This window comes from Lissotriton vulgaris, chromosome 9 (assembly GCF_964263255.1).
Source record: "Lissotriton vulgaris chromosome 9, aLisVul1.2, whole genome shotgun sequence".
Classification (NCBI taxonomy): Eukaryota; Metazoa; Chordata; class Amphibia; order Caudata; family Salamandridae; genus Lissotriton; species Lissotriton vulgaris.
Window position 1 is genome coordinate 498,648,477 of NC_141697.1, and position 14,760 is coordinate 498,663,236.

A 14,760-nucleotide genomic window follows, 5' to 3' on the forward strand; every position below is an offset into this window, starting at 1 on the left:
AAGGAGAAGCAAAAGGTGCACAAATCATCACTTAGTCTTATTATCGGTGCAACTGGTATTAATATCCAATAAATAAGCCTTCAGACACTGTTCTATATCTGGCTGCATGTGTGCGGTATCCCACTGCAGAGCAGTGCCATGTTATATGGAAGAAAGTAGCTTCCATGTAGGGCAAGAAATAGTATCTTCCAGTCTGGTCTGCGTAACATGAAATATGTCCCCTATCCAAGTGGGATAGGCGGAACTATGTACTATACTGAAGTGGGTTAGACAGAAACTAGTGATACAGGACACCTGCCATATAAATTGGAGAGCAGTTGTCCATGATGAATCCATATAATGAATCCCACAAACCTACTCTCATTTAGGTCATGTCTGCAGTGGTTGCTTAGGTGCATCAACTAATATGGTTGTTTAAATGGTACTAATCACCCCCTTGCGTTCTGTCTACAGTAGTTTCCGTTTATGTGAGGAACAGGCTCTTCCACCATTACCACAAACTGGTCTGGCTGCCCTCTGAATGCTGTAAAACTGAATTAATTTCCCAGTGGTCAGATAGAAGCTTGCAACAGTAATTTCCTGGGTGGATAGAGCTTCTGTATTGTGTCAGGATTACTCATAATGTGGGTTTTAATGAGTCCCACAGGATATGAGGAAAACACCACAAGTCCAGATTTTTAAGGAAGAATTGTGCAATGCAATGGTTTATCTTGTCAAGGAATCCCTTCTCTTGTAGGATATGTAAAATTGTCACCCCCTTAGAGGTGGTGTCTATTTTTCATAGGAAAAAAGTTAAGGAAACGCAGGCATGTGCAGATACTAGCATTAGTTCAGTAGTCATTTGTGAGAGGATTGCTTGCTCTATCAATGAGCATAAAGTCAATCCTTGAGGTAAGGAGAAGAAGTGCATTTTCAGTCATCTGTCTGTTCTATTCTGCAAACGGATTTGAGATTATTTCTTTTGCATAGCTGAATCATCTTGTTTGCCTAAATAACACATTTAATTTCTTGTTCAGGTTCCGACAGAAGGTTGGGGTCATCTGCTGCAGGGTATACATATAGCATAGTTATCAAATTCATCTTTAAGCAACTAGGTGATAGACCTTATTCCTTCTACATCCCTTTCAGCAGCTGTGACCGAAAGTTTGACTACAAGTGTAACTACTTTGTTCATTTTGTGCAGTGCAGGTGAAGAAGGAATCTCATTTACCCATGGCTATTTCACTTTCAAGGCCTATACGAAGCATAGTTTTTTGTTAGACCTTCTGATTAGTCTTGCACTAAACAAGTAACCACTGAATTTAGGATACCAAAGAGAAAAACATAAAGCCCAAAATAAAAAAACAAATGCAGCTAAATTTAGTTTAAAAAAAATCAAAAACCATCTCTGTCCCTTCCTGAATATAATATTTACAAACTCAGAACAAAGACAACTAATGCCAGGTCAAAGAAACCCGTGCCACCCACTGTTGACTTCTGGATGGCAAAGACCTTCCTAAAACTTAGTGGAAGCAAACAGAGCTTACATTCAATGCTATGAACACAACTTGACACTAGATTCACGACACCTAAGGTTAATGGGAAAAGTCTATTAGCAATACTAGACAGAATGACAATATGGTCAGCAGATAATACTACTAACTCTGTAGAGATATCCTCCACAAACTTTAATCTCCCTCGGAGGACTACCCAGAAGAGATGGGTCCCACCACTAACTCTAGATTTAACCTAGTTTCAACTCCCACTACCCTGGCCTCTTCAAACAGTAAATCTCACAACTACAAAATATCCACAACACTAAAGAACAACAAGCATTTGGGATAAGGTAAATAACTCGCCTTCTCTCATAATAAATGCAAGGCTTACTCACAGTAGCCGCTTCTTCTTTAAGATTCTATACAACACCCACAAATGTGGAAAGGGAAAGGCTACCCCGGCATGCATCCGATAACTATTCTACATTCTGCAAAATTCACTGCAGTTCCAAATGTAGCATGTGCTTTACAGTTCAATATGCTCGTCGAGGAACACTCCCTAGCAGCCTTTGTAACAAACCCCACCATCAGGTCCTCAGGGAAAAAAATATTTTCCGATCCATTGCTCGCACTTGTTCTACCAGTGACTGCCTAAAGGCATTTAAGTGTGTGAAGTCACACTACGTGCACATATTCAGTTAATGCCACTAAAAGAACTGTATGGCAGTGTAGGACATAAAACAATGTTAACTGACCTGTATAATTATATACACAGACACACAAATGTGAGTGTATAACACGTGTGTATGTATATAAACACAGACAATATTGTTTATATAACACACACACACAAATATGCGCACACAACACATGAAACTCTTTGAAGTAAAATGTCACAAAGTATGAAATTCACATTATTTCCATTTTTATTTTTTCACATAAAATTTAATTCAGGAAGGAAAAACACAACACAATGCAAGCTTCCTTTTGAAGCATTTCAAACCAAATGCAAAACGAGCACATTTTGGTGCATTAGCCCTGAGGTGTTAATGCGCGCTGCGTAAAAAAAAAAAAAAAAAAGTTGACATGGTGCAGGGCAAGAAACGCACATCAACAGTACAAAATTGTGTTTCTTAAAATAATTAGCACAATCGTGAAGAGTACACCTAACTCACTGTTGGTGTTTAAAGAAATTCATGCCTGTGGAAGCAGATCTCACAAGGAATGATAGTTTTATGCACATGCCTTACATCCAGTAGAGAACGTAAGGCTGACCATATGGTGCGAAAGGAAAATAAACTGCTAATTGTAATCCCTTGCTCCCATTATACATATAGAAAACACAAGAATGGTCATATCAAAAAAAATTACTGCTTCTCCATCCCCTGTAAGTGATAGCACCTAACAATAGCAATCCCTATATAGGCTTTCAATAATATTTTCTGCATCATTTTTAAGATTTAGCTGTCGACATATGGCCATTTGTAGCTAATATTTTCAATTATCCAGATGTCAAATTCAATCTTTGCATACAAGAATATTACACATTTTGATTTCAATCAGTACAAGAAAGGCCAGAATTTTGAAGTGGCACTGCATGTACTGTATTACACAGTATAGAGTTTTGTATATTCAGTAAATCAAGATGCCCATTAATAAACGCAGTCATATTTAGCACTTTACAATATAAAACACATTTCAATTATATATTCATAATCTGGGTAGGGTTTTAAAACTCAAACTTGCTAAATGTTATAAAAAGGATTTTTAATTCATCAGGCTTGCACATGTTACGAACTAAGTCCAATGTAATGGATGTACTAATTCTACATTCAAGAGGAAAGAAACTGTTGGAGCCACAAGTTACTTTCTCAGTGTTCAGTGGTCTAGGAAGCTCAGCTAGATTCAAAAGAACTTACACATCAGAAAAATACAAATTTAGAAAATAAATTTTTTTAGGTATTGCACAACATTTCCCTACATTTTCTGAGCTAAAAAAAAGTCTGAAATGCAATCTGATTAGATCTACGTAACGTTTACTGGGTGGTATAAAGGTGTGTTCCATGTATACCGTCCTAACAATAAGCTGTGGAACACCACCATGCCATTTAAATGTAAACAAGCGCCTGTATAAAAGACACGTTTATTAGTTATAAATACTGTTGTCATCAGCCCGAAGACAAACACACAAGGTATTCCAACCTGTAGCTTTGTAAACAACCAACCAATGAGAAAAACGGATTTATGTGGAATTTAACAATTTTAGATAAAAAAGAATTTAGTGTTGATACCTATAATCCATAAAAAAAATTAATTGCAATAGTATTTTTATTTCACTACCTACAGTAAAATGTTATCAGCATGCTGTATGTAAATTTGCAAATACGAATTAATAGTTTTTCATTTGGAATAAGTGAACACATTGTTTGATGGTTAGGCTTTAACAATTTCCTTAATAAAATAGGCATATTGAAGCTGAAAAACAAGCATCTTGAAGGAAACCTATGTAACCACAAGTTAAAATAATCATTCATTTAAAGTAAAATGGTATAAAATTGAAAATGGGTATGTGCCTTAGGCAAACGATCAGCTTTCACTCCATTTTAAAAAATGGTCTGTAATAAAAATGCCCTATCATTTAAAAATGGCACAATTTAAATAGGCAGAGAAAAGATGAATTACACACGTATGATTATATGTTTTATTTGTTAAATCAAGCTTTATTGATAAAATGGAATTCAGAATATTTTACGTGTAGCAGCAACAGTCCCAGGCAATCAGAATAGTAAAAAAATATGCTGGCGGTTCCTACGTCACGTAGAAAGCTGCTTTCTTTTACACAGCTGATCATTTCCGGGTTTTAGTGGTTGCAAAGGAGGCATAAGAATGAGGCCATTCAAACACCTAGGCTGGACTCTTTACCAATAAACAACATTGCTTCTGCAGCCAAGCTCGAAACCATCTTTAAAGATCTGAAATAAAATTATCGGTATCCTACACAGTAACTCATTTTTACTTCAAAGCAAATTCGCTACTGGGAAAAACTGACTAGCTCAGCTTTTAAAACAATTTCTGAACACAACTCTTGCCAGTATCCAATGGTTGGGTTGCTGCCTTTCTCCCCCAATCCATAACCACCACAGGAATTTAAAGGGTTATATAAATGTGTTTCATCACACAACAAGCCAGACAGTTCTTATAACTTTTATAGTGATTTAAAGCAGTTCATAATTAAATATGAGCATTTTGTACAAAGACAATTGCACTTTACAAAAACAAAATCATACAACAAAAATGCTGGAGTCTGATTCACAACATGAATTATTGTTTAAAATCACGTTTACAGGAGTCTCAATTTTACCCAAAGAAAAAAAAATTGTTCCGGGGCCAGGTGTAGCACTGCTTGGATTTCTGGTGTTGTCATTCTCTCCCACATCATATTCCCTTATTGACTGAATAGTTGAGGAAGGACGCTAAAAAGGGTCACTGAGGAAGGGTCTCATGTTCATTTAGCGAATAAACGCTAACTCCATGGCTGGATGGGCTTTTTACCACATGTCATCCGTCGATGCAGAATCCTTTATGGACAAAAGAAGAGATTTAAGAATAAAAAAGCTTGAAAGGTCTCTTTAAAATGAATGAAAACGAACACTTTTGCTGATATTTGCAAACATCTTTTTTACTTCATGTGTAGCATTACAGCAATGTTTGTAATAGGAGTGGATAAAATCTCAGTTGCACCACTCCTCAACTGGCTGGCATTCAAATGAATATGCATTATGTGAACACAACTTGAAACATGAAATAATTGAACTTTTTATAAAAACAAACATGTCGTGGACTAAACAAGCGTTATGGACAAGTCAAGCAGAATATCCCTGTGATCAGAAAAGTTAAGAATACATTGAAAATCTCTTCCTAATATAAACCTGTTTACACCTGCTGATAGCAACTATTTGTAGAACGGTAGATTGGTGGTGCTGTGTATTATCTATGTACTTTCAAAAATAGGGGGAGATAGAGAGAGACAAAGAGGCTCCTCCTCCTACCGATAAGTAACCAAAACACGGGGAACCACTCAGTTGGAGTTGAAATAATCCTCCTCAAGATGAAGAAAACACACTTGTTTTCTTATCTAACCCTCACCCACCAGAGGCGTGCTGTGACTTCAGACTTATGCGGGAGCACTAACAGGGTATTAATATGGTGTAGAATGATGACAATATGGAGAGTATTTTGTGTGGAAAGATACCCATCGAAATACCTGGTTAGTAGGTAAACTATTATTTATTCCGGCCCTTAGTCGGTATAATTAAAAACTGGGAGAGGAAAGGATGGATAACTATGTATCTGTCTTCCTAAGGGTCGACATGTTTCAAGTCAATCCCTTGGCTTTTTATCAGGACCAAGGATCTACCTCCTGGATACCACTCCTGGAAAGCTGTTGAGCGCTCTCAAAAACTTTGCATTCTATATATAAGAAGGTGATTATACCTACTTGGTATTCACTGTTTTTTTAATATGCAATATATAATCATCAAAGGGTTAGTCTGCCAAAGATTTGGCAGAGAAACATATTTCAACCAACACGGGCACAATTTCTTTACCCGCAGAGTAAGTCTATAAGCTCACTTTGACCACCGGCGGATCCATGAAACAAAACATTTCTCTAAATAATGTATGTCTCTCGTTTATATTTATGTTTAATGTGCTATATGTTGTATGTCAGAATGTACACTGATTTTAGTAGAAGTGCTCATGACAATTGTGCAGCATGAATTAGTTAACTAGTTACGACAAGATCAAGTGGTGATCAAAATGAGTTTTAACAGTATTTTTTGTATACGCGTTAGTTGAAACAGGTTACTCAGCCAAGTCTTTGGCAGACCAACCCTCTCATGATTACACCAATATCTGATCAACACCAATTGTATTTCTAAGCTTATAGAATCTATCAAATCCTCCATGGGTGTTCAGAAAAATAATCCCAATATGTGGGCTAAAGCTTTAGTCTAATTGTACTATAATATCTCAAATTACATGATTATTCCAGAAGTTTGGAAGGCATCAATACTGAAGCACAAACAACGTGTTATTCGTGATCTTAAAAATCACTTATTGAAAAAAAGGAAATCTTGTAAGATTTCATCCACATAGGCTTTCGAACTAGGATGCTCTACTCCAAAGAATGTTTTAATTCTAACAGTAATAGTTTAAAAAGCAACAACCGCGAAAGAGCTCAGATTATAGAGTAGCATTTGAAATAGTCATTTGGAGAGGGATCTCTGTTAAACTACAATCATGGGTACAAATGACAAGAGTTCCATTATGTAACTATGCTCAGGAACGTGGGTAGAGATTACATTTGCGATAAAGGAAGGTTGTGTTCTGAAATATTCTTTGCTACCTGACTGAAACAAGGGGGCATACTGGCCTACATGTCCTTTGACCTTCACTGTTAAGAAATGCCAGCCACACTGAAGAAAGTACATTTTTTCCACTTAGAATGGGCAGCATAAAAGTAATCACAGCTATATAGATTATCATTTATTTTTTAAGGACTTTTAAAGCTCATTCTCCCAAAGGCATCTTAGCACTGAAAGACACAGAAAGACCAAACTGGAGCTGGTGAAACAACCTAGCCTCAAATCAGGTAAAAGTCTGGCTTTTAGGGTTTCCTATATTTCAACAGGTTGGATTCTGGCTAAAACGAAAGAGGCCAGGAGTCCTATTGGAGGCTGCAGGTACTGAAAATGCTCAGCTGCCAATTACTGAAAGTTTGACTTTAGGAACGAGCAGCAGATATAAATCTGCAGACCACAGAGACTGGTGAGGCAGATACCAATTAAAACGACAAAACAACCACATCCATGTGTTTACAAAAATTGCTTAGTAAGAGGACTCTAATTCAACTTCTGCCAATAAATGAGTCCAAAACTAGAAAGAAAATCTATGTGTATTTGGCATATTAACAATGCATTGATCAAGTGATTCAATCGATCAATAAAATCTTTATTCGATCTCTTTAAAAACAGATCATAAAAGCACAATTTTAATCAAGCTCCCTATAAAATAGACAAGTACCAAAAAGTGTTTAAAATAATATAAAATCATGCTGAACATTGTGTGCCCCATATACCGGGTCCACTTAATATATATACATATAATTCTTGCATACGGCAACTATACCATCAAACAGTCTCGCACCTTTCTCTTTCTCATGTAGGCCCACAGGAAGGTGGCTACTGAAAACAGATAAAGGGGTCAGGTAGATATTTTAAAAAGTAGAGTGCCACCCTACATTGGCTGAAATTGTGGCACCTTAAAATTGGGAGAATAAAGGCTTCTCTTTCTGTCTTGTAAAACCCACAGAACAGTACTAAATGTAGGTCCGATTGAGAGGAATGGTTATCGCAAGGGCATGGGATCATGTCTGAATGTTTACATTTTCTCTCAGGGTACCCTAATATCAAAGGGACAAGGTTCAGTCGAAAAAGTAGTAGTATATATCTATGCTGTGCAATTGTAGTGCGGGCTAGGTAGGAATATCTTTCCTCTACTCTGGGGAGGAGGGGGAATCTGATCATAAGCAAGGGTCGCCTTTTGTCGATGATTCCTTTCCCTGTGGACATGGTTAGCTCTCTGCATATATGACTCAATTAATTTCTGTTTTTAGATCCTCCTGCAAGCTGTTTGGTCCTTGGAATAGCTCTCCCAGCCCAATTGCACTTAATTCTGCCTCCATTTATCAAAGCCATCCGATCTTATAATAGTATTCCCACTTCAGACAATCTATAATTATACTTTGTGTTAGATTGACCACGGTCCTGCGCCATATGGAGAACCATAAAAGAATTGGTGCTAATCTAATGATGTCTACCATGTAAGGTAACCCAAATTCAAGATGTAAGATATAATAAGAGAGGAAGGGGGTAAGGACAACCAAGATTTAAAAAAGCTATCTTCCAATATTTCGATCAGGAGAATCAGTAGTATAATATAGGTATATTAACTAATAAATTGAGCTGGAAAGTTCATTTTGATTTGATCACTGCTCATTCTTTAGATGTTGTAGATCTAGATGTTGTAGAATTTTTATAGATATTTTCGATCAGCTACTTAGGCAAAATAATTGGTGTAGCGCTCACCACAATAACAACTAAAGCAGATGCTATGGCAGTCTTTTGTTCTTTAACTACCTGTGGGCACTTAAATAGGTATATAATAAATGTGCCCACAAATTACGGAGTTTGTTACTTGGCGACTGGGATTAGCATTATTTCAGAACTAGTTCTTACTATTCCTCAATCAATGTAGAAAAATACATTGAGCTGGATCTGGTACCTGCACTTTGACGTGGGTCCTCTATGAACCATTATGAATGACAGGAATAAGTTTAATTATTTTAACATTGAAATGTATTTACGTGTTCTATTTAAGAAGTGTAATCTTGATACATGAAAAACCCTATACGTGTTGCAAGAGAACAAATGGAGGTTTTGACATAAAATAGTTTTAGAATGGTTGTTCAATGTTAATCTACAGACATGTGCAGAGACTCAACACGTTCACAATCTGATTTATAGCTATCTCACGATCCTTTTGGCATTCCAATACCTTATAGATTTATGTTGTAAAATAAAATGATGAGCAGGTAATCATCATGCCCCAAAAGTGCCAAAAAGGTAAACAGTTCAGTCTCTTGATATAAAGGCGCCCGTACTAGCGGACATCGTTCTGAGTGGCGTACTCTCTGGAAACTTTTGCCTTTTGGCCAAAAGGCTCATTATGACATAAGCAGCATGTTGAATACTTTAGTGCTACTACAATGATTGGTTAGAACTTTGAGCCCTGAAAAATACCCACGGGCACGTTGGATTTCCATTTTGGATATTCTCTTTGGCTACAAACAAATTGATTTTACAAGAAAACAGTAAATAAAAAATTGATCTAGGATCCCTTCTTGGTTTTTACAAATTACAATTAAGGGTTGACATTGACCTAGATCACGTGGCCACCAATGCATTGTTGTTATCTTTACACATCTTGAGTGCTGAGTAATATTTTATTCTGTTTAGAGTATGGGTTGAATCTTCAACAGAGTTCATGGGGCTGATCTCTTATACTTGTGCACCTGTATAATTTATTTCTGTTTATTTATCTGGCTATGACAACAGGGGATAGTGGTAGGTGTGTTTATTCTGTTTTTCCCAGCCATCAATTGTCAATTTAAATATTAATTTCTACTAGACAAACTAGAGCTGCCAGTGGATCTCTCAGGATCATAGCTAAGCAAAAAAGATTCAATATCTACAGCTGAATTTACCAGTTTGTTTGGAGAACCAACACCTTGCCATAAAAAATGTTTTTTAAATGATTTGGTAAAACTGGATTTACCATGGTTTTCTTTATGTAAGCCGAGTGATACACAACCACTCCGTAATCTCCTTCATTTGAATGATATCAAACATACACCTTGTCACCGAATGAGCTTTAATACTGAAATCTTAAAGCGGCTCTCTCCTTAAGGTTGCCAGATTTAAGATTCCACTCTTCAGCTTTCAGTGTTTTTTTCAAGGACATGCTTTCTTCTTACTGGAATTCGAATAAAGAATTCTACATTCAAAAACATTTACACTCTAATGTGTCAAAGTGAAAAGACAAGAATTTAAAGACTGGAAAAAATAATAAACCTGTAAATTATATTTAGGGCTCAGGAAAGACCTGGGCCCTGCATTCAACTTCCTCTTTTTCATCAGAACATTTTCTTACACACCTACTGGAATTCACTTAAACACATTCTTAAACTCAAAAGCAATGCAACCTGCTGAAGATGTAAAACACCAGATCCTATCTATGTTCATTTCTTGGTCCATGCCAGTTATTTATTGGTTGGTTGACCGAAATTAAGTATAGAAATATTTATGAATAGCATATATAGTTTACCGCAAGCCTTCATTATTCTGAAAGATCGATCATGCACAATGTCTCAAAAAAGTCTCAACATCACAAAAAAGACTGTCCGATGTAACTGAACCACGAAACAAAAACTATTGGAAATTTGTCTGCAGACAGGTTATGGCCACAGTGGAAAAAGTGATTCACATGCTGTTAAAACTACCGGTCGTTAACTAAATGACATTTGCTTTGATTACTAAGCTGCTTTGACACTTTCTCTACTACTGGCATTCCAATTGAATAGCCTGGGGCTTGTTTTCAAGTTCGTTTAGACCCACACTTTAATTTCCTTTGTGTTTTAATGTATGGTGTGTCAAGAAGTTCAATGTGAAGCCTGCTGATCAAATTTTGTGTTTAGGAATTCCCGTGATTAAGCTAAAAAATTTGAAAATGCATTGGAATAAAACAGAAAAAAGAATACTGACCACTACAATAATTGATATGATAAGATGTAAAATATTATTCAAATGTTTTAATAAAATTGTGAATGGAAAAAGGAAAAATCATTTAAAAAGTGTTTTTTTTATATTTAACTTAAGTTGACTTTTATTCATCCTGGAAAGAATGGCAAAAATTAGATAGCAGAACAGGAGTCCTCTGGTCAAGTCGTACAACTATTTGGGTGTCGACTGAATAGCCATTAAAGACACTCAAAGGAACGTATGGTAGTTAGCAGGGTAAACAGACAAAGTTGTGCTTAATGAAGTACATTGAAGTACGTTGCAAATAACCTTAAATTAGATTGATAAGGTGGCAGCTGATCTGCAAGAAAAGATATTTTCTGAATATCTACATTGTAATCCACAATCCATCACATGCTATATTAAGATGGGAGTGCTTCACAATGTGAAACTCAGCCGAAAAATAAAGGAGAATTAAGTGGTAAGCACCACCTTGATCCCATATCATACGGAGATTGGCTACAATGGCTTTAATGCCCTTGGGCAACACGAGGCCAAAATAAAACTGCAAAACATAAATATATAATATGCTAGTTAATGGAAGAGTTGAGCGTGAGCGCAGCAAATTAATATGAAGGGAATTAGAAGAAGATCGTTAACCTGACCAGGTAGATGTTGTAATGGCAGAGAAAAGGGGACGTAGCGAACTTGGTTCTGCCTCGGACTTGTCACAATTAAAGTAGTGGGAAAAGTAGGGTAAAACAATTCTTTCTTCGAGTGAACAAAATCAGAGCACTGAGAATAATTCCATGCAGGGCGTCACCACAGTTTTGGGGCAGGAAGGAGAAAATAACCCAGTAAGGAAATTAAAGACCCTTTAGTGAAATTAGCAGCAGATCAATTGACCGTGACACTCCTGTGGGCTAAAATACTCACTAATGTTTTTAATGCAACGGTTACAGCGGGGTTCCCCTAAATCTTGGACCACCTCAACTATTGTCCCAATATATAAGAAGGGGTCAAGAAACGATCCAGCCTGCTATAGGCCGATATCGCTAATTGACTCCGCTGTCAAGATTCTTGGTAGAGTTATTTTAACCAGATTGGGTAATATTACTAAAGAGAAGGGGGTGCTCTCTGAACTCCAGTAAGGCTTTCGTGAGAAACGGGGCACAATTGATCAGTGTCTGAATCTACATATGCTGGTTAGCAAGTATACTATGGCGAAGGAGGGTCACATATACCTGGCATTTATGGACCTCTCTTCGGCCTTTGACTTGGTCAACAGGGCCAAGTTATGGGCCATACTGGCTGGTATCGGGTTTGATCCTCCTCTTCTAGATTTCCTGGCCGCACTCCATGAAGACCTATCAGCATCCATCAGAATAACCCATGATGGCAACACCACCAGACCTTTTAAATCCAGAAGAGGTGTGAGGCAGGGCTGTATTTTAGCCCCACTCTTGTTCACTTTATACATTAACTCTCTGGATAAAGCCCTGGAGGGGTCCACACCTGACATCCCGTACGTGGGGGGTTCAGCAGTGCCTGTTCTGCTATATGCGGACGATGCGGTCCTCCTAGCCCGCACGGGAGTGGGGCTACAAAGACTTCTGGACGCGTTTGGTGATTTTATGGCAAAGCTTGACCTCCTGATCAATAATAAAAAATCACATGTCATGGTGGCTGGGAGGCGGCAAAGGCCGAAAAAGCTAAAAACTTTTACTTGTTGTGGAGAGGGGGTCTCAAGGGTACAAGTCTTTACCTATCTGGGTGTGATTTTTGAGCAGAAGGGCTCATGGAAACCACAGGTGTGCGCAAAGTCACTGGCTGTAACTCGTTCAATCTCAGCTTTGCTAAGTTTTGCAAAGCGACTAGGCTCACGACCAATGGAGGCATTATTGAAAGTCTATAAAAGGAAATGCCTATCCATAGCCACCTACGGCGCAACGCTGTGGGGTTACTACTCAACTGGTGACTTGCAGATCGTGGAAAACCAGTTTCTCAGAACCCTATTAAGTGTTCCACAATCCACTCCAGTTTTTTCCTTACACTCAGAGTTAGGTTTAGGTTTTATCACTGACCAGCTCCTCTAGGCACCACTGGTGTGTTGGGCCAAAATCTGGCTGAATAACGATATTAGACTTAACCACACCATTCTTAGGGACTGCATGGCGCTGGATAATGTCTTAAAGATCCCGTGGTTGGCTTACATAAAGGGCGCTCTGGGAAGTCTTGGCAGGCCCAACCTTTTCAGCCACCCAAACACAATCTGCAAGGGGGACGTGAAATGGATTAAGGATAACTTCCTGAGGAGGGCATCACTAAAGCGGTAGAGCGAGGAGTTGACCAAACCTAGAGCTAAAGACAATTTCCTCCTCCTGACTACGCCCTCGATTGAACCTTACCTAATAATTGTAAGCCGCCCATACTATCGACATCTTCTTATTAGATTTAGGTTCAACATTATACAGTACTCTTTAGGAGTCTTCCCTGTATGGGGGGTCCCAGATAAGTCAATTCCATGTAGCTGCGATAACTTCTCAGAGCAGTCCCTTATACACTTTGTAATGTTTTGTGAACATTTTAAGAAGAGCAGAAAACTGTACTTGGTCCCTATTCTAAGGGAAGCAGGTTTTAGTCAAGTACGCCCAGCACTACTTTATTTACAGTTACTAGGTAGCACCAGGATAATCTTCGGGGTTGCTAGCTTTCTGGTCGCAGCTATGCGTACGAAAATCAGGAAGCTATCCCCGAAGGACTTGGAAGGGTGACCTTACTATCTTGCAGACTCTGTTAACATTTTTAAATCAATCATTCTTATTATCACATTGCGAATGTATTGTTTTTGTACCAACTTCTAAATTATTGATTGGACTTATATATCTTTGGGACTGATTTTTTAATTGCTTTTAACCATATGAATTACATGATATGTAAAAAAAAAAAATGTTTTAAATTGTATAAACTGTATTGTCTTGTTGCTTTTATGATGTTAAGTAATCGAATAAAGCTGGCCTTTGACTTTGACATAGAAATACCCACACGTCTAACAGAGGGAAAGTTTGTAATTTGTTACGCCAGACACATATTTTCCCTTGAGACCACTGTTGCAGTTAACACATCACTGCCTTTCTCGTGCCTTACAGTAGTGCTTAATTCCTGCTAGTTCTTAGGAAATCCAAGAGGCAGAATGGAGCCACTGTGCTCCTAAAGGCTTAAGAGGGGCAACAGAAGCAAGAATAGCAGCGATCAACTCACTGTAATCATTAGAAAAAGTGGATACATTGGCATCTTTAATAAGTGGTATGTGTATGTGGTGTAAATGAGAACAGAAAAAATCCTTAATACCTACACATTACGATATTCTAAAATACAGCTTTGGATTGTTGATAACTATATACCACATACCTTTAAGTTTTATGAAATAAATAAATGACCATATCGGCAACCTGAGGCTTCACCAGGAGGTAGATAATCGCCAGCCAGGTTATCACTAGTTCCACTAATCATTATCGCCATATGCCTTTGACCCACCTCAATCACCATTCTAAGGCAGTCATTAACAAATCACACCTTTTTTTTGGTAAAGTCAGATATCAATAACTTGTCCCCCGGCCTTGTTAGGCCAGCTACCAGACCCTCAGTGGTTTACAAAGTATCTTCCCCTGACGCGAAATACCCACCAAGCTTTCTCAATCAATTATTTTTTGCCATACAATCCTGCTTTGCTCCTTAATATCATACAGAGCTAGTGTCCAAGGAATCAATCCATATAGAAAAACAAATTTGTAGAAGTCCTCCATCATGTACATCAGAAAAACCGAACATTTAAGTTAGTTCACATTTAGCTGTGCTGAACTACAATGTTTCATTTGTGCCACCAAAACTTATAAACGGTTTCAAATTCATAATGGACACTAATG

The 14,760-nt window shown here is 37.7% G+C and overlaps 1 protein-coding gene across 2 annotated transcripts in view; it reads right to left on the bottom strand.

Moving 5' to 3' along the window:
- Nucleotides 1-2,378: 2,378 nt before the first annotated feature.
- PPM1A (protein phosphatase, Mg2+/Mn2+ dependent 1A) overlaps nucleotides 2,379-14,760 on the bottom strand; it is a 463,370-nt gene continuing 450,988 nt past the window's right edge. For both annotated transcript variants that reach the window (XM_086937957.1, XM_086937955.1), the window contains one exon: nucleotides 2,379-5,053. Coding sequence is in view for 1 of the 2 variants with exons in the window: in XM_086937955.1 (XP_086794081.1) it covers nucleotides 5,024-5,053 (30 nt within the window). In the remaining variant the exon portion in view is untranslated. The remainder of the gene's footprint in view (nucleotides 5,054-14,760) is intronic.